The following is an 18,391-nucleotide window of genomic DNA, read 5'->3' on the forward strand; positions in this document are numbered from 1 at the left end:
GTATGGGTGAGAAAATAGGTTTGATATGGTTGGGCAACCTGGAAAATACATTCTAGAAATAGCAAATTTTATGAAATATGCCTGTCTAAAAAGTTACCATCGAAAGATACATAATAAGAAATTCAATAATATGAAGATGTTGCTACCAAAATTTTAGGAAAAGTCGACAAATTCGGTGTTTTTTTGCGTGTACGTTCCGGCGTTATTTGACACGAAATATAACACATGTATTACCCGCCAACACATCCAGTCTGAAAAGGGTTGACTAATGTATTATACATGTTTTGAGAAGTTAAAAAGTTTGATAGTTATGTTCTAGCGTTTCTGGTGAAAGTTGAACAGAGCTAGATAAATAACCTGTAGTTTTAGTTTCTTTGTACTCTACATGCTCTTCGTCATACGAATTCTTCTATCATGTTGCCCAGTGGCAGTTTAAACTCTTGCATTTTACACTGGTTTAATGTAATGTATTCTGTCATGTGCACACTCTCAACACTCTAAATTGAAACAAAGACACAAAAGCATAAATGAGGGCTCCAAACCCCCAAAACACATTGTTGGGGTAAAATGACTTAACAAACCCTTTTTTTTGGTTCAGTCATCTTCATTGTACACCTCGGTAGTAATTGTGCACACATGATACAAGTCCTTAAAGACACCAGAACTAAATTTTGCTCCAGAGACAGTAACATAATTGTCTACAATTTTGGCCCTGACTTTCCTAATAAAAAGACATAATGATAAGTTCATAATATTGAATTGACAATAATTCTGATAATTCATATATTGATATATAATAAAAATTAAAATGATATCTTAGAATTAGCACATATTAAAAGCTGCACATTTTTTTTCTGCTACAACCTCACTCCGACTTGTTTTCTATCGTCCCCACTAAGTAAATAAGAGTTACTATGAGTATGGCTGAGAAAGTCATACAAAGAATTTTTTCCTGGTTCCTTAACGTTGGGGTGTTTAAGATAAAAACCAGTCTTACTTTAATTATGACATTCAGTTACAGGAAGGTATACTCTAGCAGTCCTTTCGATAAAAAGTTACACAAATGGAATGTATGGAATACCACACCTCATCAAACGTCTTATCACCGTTGAAGAATGCATTTTCCAATTATGTCACATGCACATATGGACACATGCAGATTATTTTCTGCCCCTCCCCCAAGTACTCACTTAAGTAACCAGATCAATTAATTAAAAATTTGAGCAAAAATAATGGTAAAAAGTTCTTTTTAGACTGGTGAGATAAATACACATAAAATCCCCATATTGGACACGATTTACAACGTGGTTTGTTACCATTTTGGCCCTTTTTGGTAACTCTTGTTCATTCCAGAGAAGCTTGACAGATAAAACCGTGCTTGCGAGTACAGCTGCTATCATCCCACATGGGATCACCAGTGCGACCAGCCCAGTAGTACCGAACGCACAAGTTGAATTCCGGCAAATGAACCCACCTTTTGCCATTAGGCTCTCCTAGATTCCATCCCTGTAAAACACAATGGAGCAGTTGATAGTAAAAGCAATACACCGTTGTTCTATAGCACAAAACCAAATCCAATTAATGGTATCCTTTTTAAAAGTCAAGACTGATCCAGCACAAATTAAAGGCAAACGATACCTAATGGTGATAGAGTATATACTTATTTGGCTGGAAACAAAGTTTAACCAACTGCATCTGCGAAAGAATACGAGAAAATCAAGTCCCTCAATGTAAACCTTCAAAAGAGTGGTCTCATATTTTGCCAATTTCCCATTATGACTAAGATTCTTCCTTGAAAAACAAATTATATTTGATAACTGGAAACGTTTGAACAGGTATGTCTTGTTGTACTCACCTTGTAATGGCCCAATTTGGAACCATCTTCCCAAAGCCAGTGTCTCTTACGAAGAAAGAAGCCCCCCTTGTTCCTCAAGCCAATCCAAAAGTTGATGTTGTGGCCTTCCTTCTGGACAAGGTTCCTTAGAGCGAGGTCCAGCTCTTCTGTTTCAGGCATGGCTAGTCTCGCACCATCCTTCTTGCAGGTCTTTCTTGCAGTTTTGTAGGACAGTTTTCGGAGGTTAAGCCGGATACAGGTTCCGGCGAGGAGTTTGTATCCGACCTGGCGGCAGCCAATCCTGGAAGCTAAAACAGTGGACAAAAATAAAATGCCAAAAGAATTTTCATTATTGCTATGAAGGTATTTACCCTTGCCGAGAAGGTTATGTAATGTGTAGCATTTGTACGTACGTATGTATGTATGTATGTATGTATGTATGTATGTATGTATGTATTTTAGTATGTATGTATGTATGCATGCATGAATGAATGTATGTTTGTACGTACTATGTAGAAGACCAGCATAACTCAAGAACGCCTGAATGGATTGTATCGATTTGGTATGCTGGTAGGAAATTAGCTTTTAGGCCCCCTAGCAGTCTGTTATGGTACTGCATCAGAACATTGTTTTGGTTTTGGTTTGATATCTCGAGTTCTGAACATGCTGCGGCCATGCTTTTTGATTGGTAGACATGTCTTTATGCCGAAGGTAAGTGTAGTTGGTTTTGACCCTCTAACGACTTGTTTTGGAACTGCAATTAAGTGTCAGAATTTGAAAGGGAATAACTTAACAAGGCGTTAACAGATTGCTATGATTTTTGGTGTGTTGATAGTTTAAGTGATGGTTCATATAATGACATATTGATTCTGCAGATTTGTAAATAATTTGCATAATTAATCAGTAAACAGTGTAAACACGCTCAGTTCCATTATAGGGCCATTGCTACATTTGGCATTTGTAACTGAGAAGGAGAAGAATATTGATAGATATATAGTATACAGTATATCTATAGTATATAGTATAAAATCAAGATGTTATTTGCATGATTTAAAAGAAAATACTATAATGCCATTGTGGTAAATGGCGGGAAATTCTTACTTGGTGCATTTAGAAGTTATGTACAGGTGAACATCATTGAACAATAATAATGTAAATGAGATCTCATTTGCTTAAATTATCAGAAAATGCGATAAAGCCCTCTTTCTTATCATTCTTAAGATTGCGTACGTCTGTTGTCTGGTGGAGGAGAATTAAAACAGCAGTTGTAAAGGTTAGGGTCATTTGGCAAAGATATGGGGTCGTGGAAACTATGTTACACTTTATTGCATATCAAAATGTATAGAATAGCAAAACAAATTGTACAAGTCATTTAGATAACCAGAAGAGTGATTTGTACCCTTAGCTAAGTTTGTTTGACTCACTTTTCCTGGTCGTTGACGTGTCTTGGTTCGTATTTCCAAGAATCTTGCTCCGTTTCATCACGCCGGTCGCGAACAAACACTGTGACAAAAAAACAACAACAACAACGCGATGTCATGTTTGTGATGAATACGAAAAGTGCAACCAAAATATGAAATCAACATTGCATGACGAGACTTGATAGAAAACATAAGTATTAAGATTTTTCAAAGCATCTCAGCGAGATAGGATAATCACGTTAAGAATAAGAATAAGACTGAGAATGCACTGATCTAGAAAACACTTCGAAAGAAGAGCGGTCTTGTTACCTCTCTGTATGTGGTTATCATATCCATCAGGATGGTTGTCACGGCTTTCAGTTCGGTTGTCACGACAGTCCTGGTAGTTGTAACGTTAGGCACGGGGGTTGTTCCGTCTTGTAGCAGAGTTGTCACGGCTGGGGCTGTGGTTTTTACGACAGGAAGGGTAGTTGTCATGTTTTCCAGTGAAGACGTTGTGTCAAGTTCATGCCCGGTGACCCCAAAAGATAAGTTGGTTGTAAAAGTTTGGTTCGCCAAGTGCTAAGTAAAGGAAGTAAAGAAAATAGAACAACTAGAATTAGTCAACAAAGGAAACGATTAATATTGTAGTAACAGAGGGTAATATGAAAGAATGTAGATATTATTCAAGTTTTCATTCCATGTTGTTTCACAGCAATTGTCTCCACCACATCCTTATAGCCAGTCATTTTGTTAACTTTGTGGAATACCTTTTGTGTATGGCAGTTTTTAGACTACATTTTTTTAGATACGAGAGACCCAATTATATTTATGTAGACAGAAGGTGAGAAAGCACACCAAGGGCTAGCTGTGTAGTTGGAAAATAAGAGAGGAGACTGACCGGATACATTTTTGCTTTGTTCTCCTTCGGTGTACCAGTAAGGTAAATGTTGATAATAACTGCTGAAGCAAGCAAGGCTGCCGCTGCAACAGCAATGATGACGCCACGGAGTAGATATGGGCGGAGACTTGTGCAGAATGACCATGTCTGGCCTACGACAAATCAATGATTTGCACAGAGGTGAAGATTTTAGTGCAACCACGGTGCATTTTTGCAACGACATTGTGGTCATTTTAGCTGGTTTTATTGGGCGTTATCAATTACCGAATTACATAGAGCCCCATATGATTCACACCCACCTGCTTAGATTATAAACATGGGATATATAATTAGATAATCCAGAACGTCATACGTGCAAATGCTGATTAATTAATGTGTTCATGAATTTAATATAATGCAATTTATTAATGGTAGTGATATTGGTTCATCATCATCATCCTTGCTAAAAATCAGTCACCATTTAATGAGGCGCGTCGTCATTGTTCTCCACACGGATATCAGTTAGTAAACACACAAAGGAAAATGTTAATGGGTACAACGCAATGAAGCCGATGGACAGTGCAGGGAGTAATACTGGTTTACCCTCATAACTTTTTAAAAAGCATTTTAAACTATTTCAACTTAATTTGAATGAGGCATCCTGGTTTTTGTTGACGAGAACGTGCTGTAGACATGTTACAGATAAAGACTACGGTCATATGTTGCCTAGTAGCATATCTAGTCTTGCCCAGAAGTAAGGGGACTTAATGCTTGTCTGAGGATCTGCTAATTAGGGTAATGGTGAGCATGATTTGGGCGTGGATCGCAGTGCCCCTCTTCCCATGTATAGAAAAAAAAACACTCTGAAATTTATATGCACCTTTCTTGTTATCTTGTCGAAGTGCACCAGGTACGTATGTTGGGTTGTTTAGCATGTCCGAACCGTCCTTTTGTACATCTGTTGATGAAGTAGTGTCTTCCTCCTCATCAGCTCGTTGTTCTTTGTCTGTAGCAGCCCGCTGTAGACTGTTGATGTCATCTGAGTCGGAATTATGGTACACGTGACTGTCGGCGTCTTCATCATTATCATAGGGATTTGCCTCTTCTTTGCTCCATCTGGGAATTTCTGGCAGTTCTGTGCAGTCAAATAGGCAAAATGACAGTATAAAAGTCAATAAATCCACAAGACGTAAACAAACAAAAAATGTTGCCAGAAACAATGAAAGCTCCGTTATCATCGAAAAATACGAGTATACACAACTTTATAGATATTATTCTTATTAATTTTAATGTTGATTTACATCTACTTAAATCTGAAAACTGTAACATCCACATATATGCGCAAGACATTCCTAGACCTTTTCTTCCTTTGCAATATCATGCTTATTCTTTGCCATATTTATTATCTTGCTTATCATATGAATAAGACCATATCCGTTTTTTTTTTAAATCTAATGGGATTAAACGTAAAAAAAGAATGCTGGAACCTCATACACTACCAAAAATTTGCTCGTTTTGCTTACCCCATAGACAATTCTTATATGAAGAAAATTATTCTTGCGAGAAGAAAATGTAGAATAAAATTCTAAGCTAAACAAGCAAAACAAGAAACTACCAAAAAATCTTAATTTTCTTATTCTTCTTTGGTGAAGAAAATTTTTCTCACACCTAAGAATTTTCTAGAACTTTAAGCAAAATCTTCTTGTTTGTTTCTTATGATGCAAGAAAAAAATTCTAGAAATGCTTGCTTTTTTATAACTCTTAAGAAATACAAGAATTTTTGCTCTTGATGGAAGAAAAGTATTCTTCGTGTAAGAATATTAATCTCAAAAATGTGTCAAAAATTCAAGCAAAAATTTGCTTGCCCCATGGACAAGCACGTTTTTCTAAGATTTCTTGGGGACAGAATAATTTTCTTCCTGAAAGATATATTTTCTGCAAGGAAGAAAAACAAGATACACAAAAAAAAAATCATTTTTGGTAGTGTACCCCGCGAATCATTAGTTTAAAAAAACAGCGAGGGTCTTTAGACACATACGCAGACTTTGACTACGTGTTTCTATTGAAAAAAAAATCAAAGAATACATCTTATAATGAAACTAAGTGGTCTAGATGAAACTGGAGAAGCAATAATCGCAAACATTCTTGTTTTGTTTTGCGTAGGGTTGTTGCAGACATGTGATTGAGTTTTTTTTTATTTATATGCAAGACACAAGCTGTGGAATACTCGAAAAGATAATATTTAGAAAACGAAATGATCTAAAATGCGTATGTTTTTTACTAGATAAAACAGATTTTCTTCTCTATGTCCTAATTATATCTCATTTGAAAGTAAATGTTAACTTGTAACTGTGGTGTCTCAGTTTTTTTTATTTATATGCAAGACACAAGCTGTGGAATACTCGAAAAGATAATATTCCGAAAACGAAATTGTCTAAAATGCGTATGTTTTTAATAAATAAAACAGATTTTCTTCTTTATGTCCCGTTCATATCTCATTTGAAAGTAAACGTTAACTTGTAACTGTGGTGACTCTTCCTTAAGCGTTGCTATTTTGTGTCACTCCTTAAGAAATCGGGATGTTTCCCATGCAATTTATTCATATTTTTCGTTGAAAGTGAAACTTCACCAGTATCTACATGAAAAAAAAAATAAATACATAAACTAAATGTGTTTCATGACAAAAATTTTAAACTCATTAAATAATTACCAAGCAAATTTTCATTTCGCTGCAAATAAAACTTTATATATAACAAACAATATTGATATCAAACAAACAACAAGAAAATTTGAAGAACACAGACCTCCCTAAATTAACTAGGAGAGTTTTAACAAGGGTGAGTCAAGGGTAGAACCAGCCGTTCTATAAAGTTATATAAAGCTTTCAATATTCTAATGAGATGAACTTTAGAATGAAATAAAGACATTTAGTACATGTATTCCCGTAGTTTTGAAATATATCCATTTGTTGTTCAAGTTTTTATAGAGTGATAAAGTTGGTTTCAAAATTATCGCACCCTTGCGTGCCTGTACGGTCGACGCGCGTGCCCTGTACAGCGAGTAGACAGGGTAAGGAAACTGTACGTATGCAGCAGGTGTAAGTACGCGTGCATACAGTAACGTGGACCCCGCATAGAAATCGCACGTACAACTAATTTACCCCTTGCGCAACGTACGATGCGCGCAACTGCTCAAGACATGCAGACTGCATAGCATAATTGTCTACAAAACCCATACGGGTATTTCTAAGAAGGTCTTAAGAAGACAACTTATTTAATTAGTAAATTTCTTGTACGGATAAGGCAGATGAAAAAAATGCATTCAAATTTGATATCCAAGGCAACAAAAGGCAAGAATAAATATACTTATTATGAGGATCATTGCTACCTTTCCAAATCAACGTCTCCTCGAAAAGAAGGCAAATTAAAGTTAAATACCAGAATATGACTTCAACAATGTTCTACAAAATATCAAATAGCAGGAATGGAATTAACCTTTGTCATTATACTATGAATAAGATCACAACCACGAGCAGAAAAAAAATAAAAAAATTGACCACATTTAACTACAAGAAAGGCAATACTTGAATCATTCATCTTCAAATTAAAAGACGAAGAAAAGCACATCTAGTTAAGATATTTTCTCATAAAATACAAACAAGAAGAATACATGTACCAATACCTATATATGCCAATAGAATACAAACGACAAAAATACCTCTGTGTCCAGATTGCTGGGGTGTTCCAGTCGTGTACATATTGTTTGCAGCCAATCCAATCAAATTTCCGCCAATAGTTATGGAAAATGCGTTCCCTGCTTCTATGTTAACCGACTGGTCACCACTTTTCTTTGTGGCCGCAATCTGTTTGAGAGTGTTGTTATCATCCCTTTCCGTATGGACATGGCCACCAGGATTATCGTCGCTTTTGTCGGTAGCTGATAGTTTCATGGTATTTTTGATTCCTGTGACAAAAAGATTAGGTTTGAGAGTTTGTTTTTTTCATTTGCAAAATCTTGCCTGAATACTAATGTACAGTCTAAATGTGAAAGAAAATCGAAATAGCAAATTTTACTACTTTCTGAACAATTCTTATGGTACCATGTTTATTATTATTGGTTTTGACTTTTAAAAAGTAATAGACTATGGAACAAACCAACTTCCAACATAATGAGTGTTTTTTTTTTGGTGATTTTTTAAAGTTTTCACATTTTGATGAATACCAAAAATGCTAAAATATAGGTTAACCATTCCTTCTAAAAACTCATTGAATAACGGAATGTTACCTGTCTAACGGCTCATTTTCCAATGTTGTCTAACGAATTAAAAACTAACTTAAAGGAAGCCGACTTTAAGGAGATTTTAACATGATTGTGTTAATCTGGCCCGATCGACACAACGTGAATTAAGGACTTCTGGAAAATGAACTTATGCTCCAAATTTTATTGAAAATGAATTTATTTTTTCATCATACACACGTACTATTACATTGTACTTTATTACAAGATGTCTCAAGTTTTTAAAAGCTAAGCTAAAAAACGCTAATGTTCACGTGGGGACGTTCCGCTGTGCTTTGCGTGCTAAAAGTGGGAGGGATCGCCGCACCGACCAATTACATATTGCACTTTGATTTTACTGGCTTCTGTCGTACTAGTAGTAGATTTTACTACTACAAGGGGTCCGTGTAGCGTTACGCCTAGAGCGTTGGAATCAGAATCAGTAGGTCCTGAGTTCGATACTGACCATGCTCCTACCCCCATGAGGGTGAAGTGACGCCCACCGAGGCTCACGGCTAAAAGTTGCCCCCCCCCCCCCCCAAAAAAAAGAAAAAAAACTACGGATTTTGTGCAGTGTCAACATCTGCACACTTTGCACTAAGACCCTTGAATTTTTTAGTAGTCGATTTTAAATGTAGAAGGAGTCCTAAAGGAGAAAAAAACGTCGGCTTCTTCGCACTTCGCAACATTTAACCGTAGTAAGGTTTGAAGCATGGTTCTGTTTGCCACGCTCAGTCAAACAATTTGGCGATCGTCTTAGGCGCTTGCGTTGAGCGTTCGGCCCGACCCGTAAACGCACCTCCCCCATGTCGGGGACAGAAATAAATTTAAAGCTTGAGATAGCAATGATCTAAAATGAAACCGATCATCACATACTGGTTGACGGATTTTCTGCACGCTCCATCCATCAAGCCATAATACGCCAGTACTTTTACTAGCTTTAGTAGTAACCGATGAAGTAGTAATGGTAGTAGTAATATCAGTAGAAGTAATATCGGTGGTTTAAGTTTTAAGTTATAGTGAAAGCAACATGGAAAGGCATACAGTGGATTAAAAGAAGTTCTTGGTCCTCCACGACTTTTTATTCACTGTATGCTAATGTCTGGGCAATGGAACATTGTAGTTCAGAACAATTTGATATAATCATAATACATTGCTGCGTGTAAAGGGCAGCTTAAAAGTTGCTTATGCATCTGTTTTATCTTGAGCATTGTGGGTAAAATGTATAATATCATTTCAAAAAATCAAAACAAAACCTACCTGTAGGTACATAGTGTGTAGAAGTTGGCTCTCCATCGTGAGCCACCTGACGTTGCTCTTCTCCTTGTGCTCTCATCGTCTGTCCGATGCCGGAGGAACCAGAATAGTGGAATAAGTGGCGTGAGAATACGACAACTCTGCGCCAACGATACTTAATATGTCTGGTGAAAAGCCCATGCGAATAAAATGATCATAAAAAAACAAATATCTACAGCACTTTAGATGTTGGCAACTAAAGAGGTACACAGGAGTTGCAAGAACTGTCAAGACAGTTTGATGTTTAAATACAAATAGCCAAATCTACATACTCCAGAATGAAGCATGTGATATCTAATGAATAATGTATTGTTTTAAAATTATCATTGTCCAATGTTGCAAAAGCGCGGAGCATGAGGTAAATTAACCCTCTATAGTCAAAATAATTTTGAGGAAAGAGTTTCTGTAGTGCTGTTTTTTTCAACGCGTTTAGAAAAGGATTTTCGAATATTCTATAATGTTTACATGTTGAAACGTTTTAAGTCCTGACGTTATTGTTTGCCACGTGAATTTTGCAATTGTTTGTTTGAACCTTAATTTATTTATGAGACCTTCAAATCGACCACTTTTCATTGAGACCATGAGGGAGGTAAGGGTCAGATAGAATATAACAGAGATACAGATACCAACACCGAGTTCTGATGAATCTATCAACATATATATTGTATATATTATCATAGACATTTAAACAAAATGTTTATAACATAGTTTAGACGTTATAAGATAAAATAGAAAATATTTTTTAAACCGTATCGATTTGCCTTAGTTTGAGCATTTGAAGTTTTATTACATCTGAGTATCAAAAAGTAACCATAAAAATTAGTGATTACTCTGCGCTTTTAATGTTCTGCGTCCAGTTTATAAAGACACATTTGATGAATTTAATTTTCTACAAAAGTATATGAGTAGGCGTAACAGTATTTTGACGATTACTTCATCGCTCATGATGTTTCATAATGGTAAAGTAAGCCCTTACTACCACTGCGGCCATGGGTCGTGAGTGAGTGATAGTATTGACACATTGCATGCCTTTGCACAGTTGATAACAATGTTTATCATATACAAATCCCATAGATTTGTTAAGAATTATACTTGTAATTTTTACCTAATGGTATGTTCTTGCTTGATGAATAATAACAAACTGGCCGCACACTGGACTTTTGAAGAGTTTAATTCATTATTGTCCTCCCTCCAGGACTCTTAGCACCAGAGTGCCAGAGTGTGGTAATACCCCTGTCACATTATACACGATCTTCGGACGTACTTCGCGATCACAGGAAGAACGACTGATTTTAAGATCTTAAGAATGATGGTCTTGCGTATTTTCCGAAAACTGTCCCTGTCACATGAAAGCGAGGCTCGTGCGATCGTCTGCGAAAAAAATCTATGATAATGAACCTCCCATGACCTCTTGCTCGCGGACAAAATAACACAAAACGTTCATCACAGAAAGGCAAGGTATCAATATATTTTTTTGTTGTCGTTATCTTTTTAACCAATTAATGGAATGTGCGGGCATACTTTAAATGAGGAAAGAAAAGAAATTGTGTGCAAAAGGCAGCCAGCATACTACCACAGGGGCCACAATGTCAGAATTACCCTCACATTTAAAGACATTAAATATATGCAAACTAACGTCAATCGGGCGTACGTCGCACGACTGATGAGCGTTCGACATCCGACTTGCGGTCGATGATAGATCAGTAGGTCTGTGCTCGCCTTTCAGATGGACAATGATTCATCATAGTTGCACCTGGACATATGTCATGAATACCACACCCTATAAATACCACGCCCCTACGTATTTTGTATACGTGTTCATATAGTCAAATATGGCGCCTAGGAAGAAAGGCAAAAAGGGTGGCCAAACAAAGGTGCCAGAAGAGTGTTGCTCCGTACATGAAGAAGTGGTAGAAGATAATGTTAGTCTCGAAAAAGAGGAGAACGAACCTGCCGGACCAACCTACAAAGTTGAAGACGCTATAGCTAATTTCTTTGAAGCCAATCCTCTTTTTTAGGACAAGGGTCACCCGCGCGCGCGGCCGGAATTAAAACAAGAAATCTTTTTAAAAAAGCTGTGCCTTGCCGCGTATTTTATGTTATTTTGGTAAGTTAGACTAGATTCTACGCTTAAAAATCCCGAGTTCCACATGTCGCCCCCCTCCCCCTCATTATCATAATTTATGTCAGATGAATTATTGGCACATTAAACAGGTTTTGTAAAACTTTTTGACCCACAATGAATATGCATTATTTTTTATTACAAACTAAGTTCCTTCTGATGCAATTTGTGATATATATTTATATGAACATGGTGAGTTAAAGCGTAGATTTATTACGCTGGACCACATACAGTAACATGCGTCTAGAAGACCGTTTTAATACTCGCCTGGAATGTACCATTGTCTAACTAAGCCATGAAACTCGGCAAGGAAAGAAGGGCCTTTGGAAGGGGCTTTGGAAGGGCAGGGTTAAAAGGTCCGTCCATTGATCCATGGAAAAAAGCTGGCGTAAAGCCTTGCCTGGCGGCAAGGCAAAAAAAACAGAAGAAGAATGCCTTGATGGAAAAAAATTCTCAAAGACGTCGGGCCTGGGGATCAAACGTAAGTCTCACCTATTCCTCCTGTCATTATCTCTGAAGTGGAGATATGAAAAGTTCCCTAACTTGGGAAGAAATTGCTATTATTTTGGTCATTGTTCCATGTCCCTTGCCACTGTCATTCAAATTCAAATGTATTATGCTAAAATGGAGTATTCGGGGAAAGTTATTCATAGTGGTTTCCCTTCACATCTGATGTTGTAGTGTTCTTTACTTTTGTGAAGCTGAGGACATCGTCTCATCGGACGGAATACCTTAGGCTGAAACTGGAACGCTACCGGTTTTTGGATCAATTCTGTGTTTCAAAACTACCAAAAGACCTGGGATCTGTAAGTATTGGTATGTTAGTGCATTGGTGAATTAATGTTCAAGAATGTCTTACTCCTATCCGTGTTCACAGCAATATATTGAGCAACATGATGCACTTATGCTTCAGATTGTCAACACTGACAATTTGGAGGAAGGACTCGAAGAGGAGGCAGGGGATGATGGGAACGTTGCAGCCGGAACATGGCCGGCCGGAACATGGACTTTACTCTCTGTGGCCCCAACACTATTGGTTCCAAGGGTGTGAAGAGGCGTAATTTCAGTGACAATCCAAACACCAAAAAGAAAGCGGTCACCACTTCTAGTCTGTCTGACGTCTTGGCAAAGTTCCTACATGACACAGACCAGGAGAAGAGCAGGGCACAGCAAGAATTAAACATTTACTTACTAGGCTTTGTTAAGTTAAACGTTTTGTCACAGTGACAACTCAGAATACTTTATATTCTATACAATTAACATGTTTTCGTCTTCCTTGTTAGGTGGAAAACATCGCCAAGGAGAGTCACGAACCAGTGGATGAAAGGGTTGCGTGGAGTCAGTGGCTCACTTCAACTTGCTTTCGTGTCCCATCAGCCCATCACCAATTAGCATTGAAATCAGAAACAGAATAGGACCAACTGCATTTAGAAAATTGAAAAGACAAGCACATAAGGATTGCAACAAAGATTCGCATCCACAATGCCTGTGTACTCACTACGGTCATGTACGGAGCCGAAACCTGGCAACTAACTTCCAACCAGGAAAAGAGATTAGATGCTGCAGACCAGAGATGGCAAAGAGCCATCCTAAGGATCAGATGGCAACAGCACATCAGTAAAGACACTGTCAAAAACCGTACTGGACAACCTAGGCTCTCCACACTTATCCAGAAAGCAAGGTTACGGTGGCTGGGGCATGTTGTGAGAATACCAAGACAGCGACTCCCCAGAGTAGTGCTGAGCTGGTATCCAGCTGGAAAGAGAAAGAGGGGAGGACAACCCTTGGGAGGGAGTGCAGAGAGCAGCTTCAGACAGGAAGACTTGAAGAGCGATGTCGGCCCGCCTCAGCGAAGTCTGATATGCGGCGAGAATGAGTGAATGAGCGAGTGAGCCCATTTCTACCGGTACAGAGGGAGACCTTCGAAACGACCATACGCTTCAGTTTATTTATTTTACCAGGAATACATCTCAGGTCAGCGTTGACCTGTTTTTCAGGCAATCCTGGGCACATGCGCATACATAAAAACAACACAATAACAATGAATAACAACATACTGTAAAAATAGCATTACTAAGCCATTAGGTGTAATTGGCGCCTAAATGTCCTGAACTTCATCATGCTTCGTGTTTCATGAGAACGCTGGCTACCTAACGAACCAGTGGCACTGCCGAGGAGACCAATGCCAGACCCCACAGTCTTGGCGCCATCACGGCACAATACCCCTCACAAAGGATATACTCCACTGCAGCCGCAGACACAACAGAGCACACCCGACCTTGTTCAACTGTATGGAGAAAATCAGCAGGTGGTACAGCAGCAACCTGTAATGGGGGGCCAGACGGACAGGTGTTCTACATATTAATTCTTTGTGGCTTGCTTATCAGTAAGGGTTTATTGTTAATAAAATGTAGCTTCCAAATAGTTCCAATGATATTCAAGTGTTCCTTTTATCTAATTTCCTAGGGGACCTAGATCAGTTAGTCCCGGCTTGGCTCCGATGACTTCGACTCCATCTGCAATGCGGAAACAGTAGGCTGCAGTATAGGAGTGTGAAACACCACTCTGGACGTACCGACGAAGATAACTAGCAGGTTTCTGATTGTGGCTTGTCGCACGATTTGGATGTCGTAAAAGTTGCAAACTCCTGTACTGAAACGCCTTCCTAGATTCAATATTTTGAATACAATACCAAGCGTCATGAAATAGTGGAGGATACGTACATCAATAACTGAGATTTTCAGAGAAAATTTTCTTCAATATTAAAACACGGTGTGAATTAGTTTAACTCCTTATTAACCCTTGTCCTGCGGGCCCGGTTATACAACCGGGTACACAAGCAGTGCCTGTGTGCGGGCCCGGTTATACAACCGGGTGGGTGTATTTCCGGTAAGAATGCGTCATACACCCGCGAACCGAGGGAAACCCGGAAGTAACTTGGCGGCATCTCCCGCCAAAAGGTTAAGGGTCATTTTTCCGATTGCGCAATCTATCCCGTGGTGCTTTGCGCGGCATAATTTATGTTAATGAGCAACATGGCGAACGTCGTCCGCTAGTTTGTTTACTTCTTTTGTTTGGGTGTTTCTGGCGGCAAATTTGTTATCTAAACGCCAAAATGAGTCGGTATTCGTTGAGACAAGTACACGAGGAGATTTTTTCGAACGATTCAGACCCAGAATATCCTACTTCGACCGAAGATTCTGATGAGAGCAGCAGCGAAGACGACGAGTCCCCACCTCGTTCTCCAAGCCCTGGCGGGGCTAGCGGAGAGGGACCCTCAGACGATCTTGATGAACTTGACACGGGCGACAACGGTGCCAATGGCCGTGGAAGAGCTCGGGGTACCGGCCGGGGACGTCGTGGACGAGCTCGAGGAGGTCGTGGACGTGGACGCGGCAGGGGAAGAGGCGCAAGTTCTGCAAGGGGGCGAGGCAGGCGTGGTCGCCCTGCAACCCGCGGACGTGGCGCTCGGGGACGCACAACTCCCGGTGGCACGCGCCGAACAGCTGTCTTGGATTCCCGTCTTGCCGATGAGAACTGGCAAGAGGTGGATGGTGACACTTTGCCCCAGCCTCCCCATCCTTTTACTGCAGAGCGGGGGTTTACTGACCAGGTAAATTAATCTTTATTTGTTATTTATTTTGACACTTTTGCTATCTCTATCTACCATATGTGTAACGTTACTTCGTGTGATTCATTCGGTATTTGACATTTTTGGCTACTAAAGTGTATGTTATTATTCTGAATACTATAAAAAAACGTGCCTTTAGATTTTCATTCTGTCTTTTGCTTTATATTTATATATTGATATTGATAATTCCCTCACATTGGTGGACTTTGCTACTATATCATTTCATTACCATTCTTGAACATACCTCGACATTGTACTTTTACTTCACAAGTGCACACAGACTTATTTGACTTATAAGATTATATTCTGTCATTCTTCAGGTCACATTGCCAGATGATCCTGTGGAATTGGACTTTTTAAACCTCATGTTCCCGGACCATCTATACAAAGTTCTCACAGAGCAGACTAACAAATATGCGGAGGACTTCTTTGCCCAGAACCCTAAACCTGGCCTGCCCCCAAACTCACGTCCAAGGGACTGGCCGGAGAATGGAATTACCGAGCCAGATATGAAAGCATTTATGGCTTTGACTATAGCGATGGGTATCATTCACCAACAAGACATCAATGACTATTGGTCGGTGGATGAGGTGCAGGAAACACCCTTCTTCCGGTCAGTCATGTCGCGCGACAAGTTTCAGCTCATATTCAAGTTCATGCACCTCAATGACAACGATGAGTACAAGGCCCGTGGTGACCCAGAATACGATCCGTTTCAGAAACTGGGGGTATTCTACCCAACTATCACACAGCAGTTTAAGTCAACATGGTCGCCCGGCAGAGAGATCTGCATCGACGAGGGCATGGTTCCCTTCAGGGGAAATGTGCATTTCCGAACATACAATCCAGACAAACCGGACAAGTATGGGCTCAAAGCTTACGAGCTGTGTGACTCAAGCAACAGCTACTGCTGTTGTTTTGAGCTGTATGGCGGGAAGGGCAAGGAACCATCAGAGAAGGGGCTGACGTATGACATTGTTATGCGACTAATGGAGCCTTACGTCGGGACAGGCCGAACATTGTACTGCGACAACTACTACAGCTCGCCACAGCTATTCCTTGACCTTGCCGATGCCAACACCAACACCTGTGGCACGATGCGCAACAGAAAGGGCGTCCCAGACGCATTCAAAGACGCTTCAGTAACTACGCCCCAACAGAAGTTTTGCATGGCAAATGGACCCCTCCTTGCAGTGAAGTACAAGGACAGGAGGGATGTCAAGATGTTGACAACTGCACACAGTGCAAAGCTTGTCGGCACGAAGAAGAACAACCATCGTGGGGAAGAGAAAGTGAAGCCGGAGTGTATCCATGAGTACAACCTGTCCATGGGTGCTGTAGACACCTCGGATCAGATGGTGGCCTACTTGAGCTTCAGAAGGCGCTCCCTAAAGTGGTGGAAGAAGGCTTTCTTCCACATTTACAGTCTTGGCATCTGTAATGCATTCATCCTGTACAAAGAACACAAAGAACAGCAAAGAGCACAGCAAAGAGCACAGCAAAGAGCACTGCAAAGAGCAAACAACACGGATGGTGATGATGACGAGCAACAAGCAGAACCAAAGCCACTTCACAAGGTCTTCCGAAGAGAGATTGTGAAACAACTCATCTCCACATCAGGATATGCGAAGCCACAGAGGAAAAGTCTGAGTGCAAGTGGCGCTGTCCTGCAACGGCTCACTGGTCGCCATTTCTTGGAGGATATAGTAAAGGATACGTACATCAATAACTGAGATTTTCAGAAAAATTTTTTTCGATATTAAAACAAGGGGTGAATTAATTTAACTCAATAACAAATATATTCTACATTTAAAGTACATTTCACGATGTCTTACTATGATTAGCAATACGTTGTGCTTCTGAGATTTATTTTGATCTTCCATTTTTGAGATAAATCAGCAATAGAAGATTGTTGTAAGAAAGGCTGTTAGAAAGGAGGACATTTGCGTCAACCCGCGGTCGAATTTCCAAAGACGCAATTCTATCTTTCTGTTCTGTATGTATTTATATTCATATTTGTGTGTGCATTTCTATGCATGTGTTCTTATATGTGCATGTCCCTGTTTGCGTGACTGTATTCATGTGTGCATGTCTATGTATGTATACGTGTCTGTAAATATGTTTGTATGCGTTTAAGCATATGATGGAGTATGCCACATTTGTGTGTAGAATACACATATTCATAGAGTATATATCCTCAAATAGTTGCTGTGTATAAAACTGTACGTATGTATGCGATTGTGCGTGTATGTGCGATTGTACATGTCACTTAAACTTTAACGAAATTCTATATAACTGTAAAGTAAGCCAGACTAAGGTACTGTTACAAACTAGTGAGTGGTATACAGCATGTTGCATAAAGAACTTTGGACTTGGCGATGGACTGCTATACTCTATTGAGTATACTAATACTTAACAGAACATTAAAGTGTTAGAAAAATTCATCCAAATCTATTTTTGGAGAATTTCAAATTACCCTATTGACAATCTCTTCTGTGATATACATTTATGTACATGTATATCTACATGCGTGTGTTTGTGTGTGTTTTTATGATCGCACCTACCTGTTGACACGAACAGGAAATGGGTAAGAAGTACACAGACTAGCAGTCTGTGCGACCACCATAAGCCTGAATTAGCCATGTCAGCAAATGGCTCTTACGCCAGTGATTTTGTAGAAAATGGCGCCAATTTTTCGGAGCCTTTTATTAGTCCTACTGACTACACGGTAACTCGTGCCAACTCCAAATGGTGGTAAGTGCCAATTATATCAACTGAATATGACGGTTTACACGTTCAAACATGATATTTAGATTGGCCGAGCAGAGTCCAGACTCTGATATCGTTGGTGTGTAGACAGGTTATCGTTAATTGTTATTACCTCCACTAAGAAGGTAATGCTCATGGTTGCGTGAGCTTTTTTGTCTGTCTGAGTGTGTTTTTTTCTTTTTCT

General features: G+C 39.3%; 2 protein-coding genes across 2 annotated transcripts; one reads left to right on the forward strand and one right to left on the reverse strand.

Moving 5' to 3' along the window:
* Positions 1-802: 802 nt before the first annotated feature.
* Positions 803-3,330, reverse strand: LOC118406253 (macrophage mannose receptor 1-like). The gene is made up of 3 exons (XM_035806182.1): positions 3,259-3,330; positions 1,856-2,142; positions 803-1,506 (listed from the first exon to the last, which is right to left on the reverse strand). The coding sequence occupies exons 1-3, from the start codon at positions 3,314-3,316 to the stop codon at positions 1,345-1,347; spliced, it is 507 nt and encodes a 168-aa protein (XP_035662075.1). The 5' UTR covers positions 3,317-3,330; the 3' UTR covers positions 803-1,344.
* An 11,294-nt stretch (positions 3,331-14,624) lies between these two features.
* On the forward strand, positions 14,625-17,879 carry LOC118405272 (piggyBac transposable element-derived protein 4-like). The gene is made up of 2 exons (XM_035804684.1): positions 14,625-15,420; positions 15,759-17,879. The coding sequence occupies exons 1-2, from the start codon at positions 14,923-14,925 to the stop codon at positions 17,169-17,171; spliced, it is 1,911 nt and encodes a 636-aa protein (XP_035660577.1). The 5' UTR covers positions 14,625-14,922; the 3' UTR covers positions 17,172-17,879.
* Positions 17,880-18,391: the final 512 nt, after the last annotated feature.

The sequence above is a fragment of the Branchiostoma floridae genome, chromosome 18 (assembly GCF_000003815.2).
Source record: "Branchiostoma floridae strain S238N-H82 chromosome 18, Bfl_VNyyK, whole genome shotgun sequence".
Taxonomy (NCBI): domain Eukaryota; kingdom Metazoa; phylum Chordata; class Leptocardii; order Amphioxiformes; family Branchiostomatidae; genus Branchiostoma; species Branchiostoma floridae.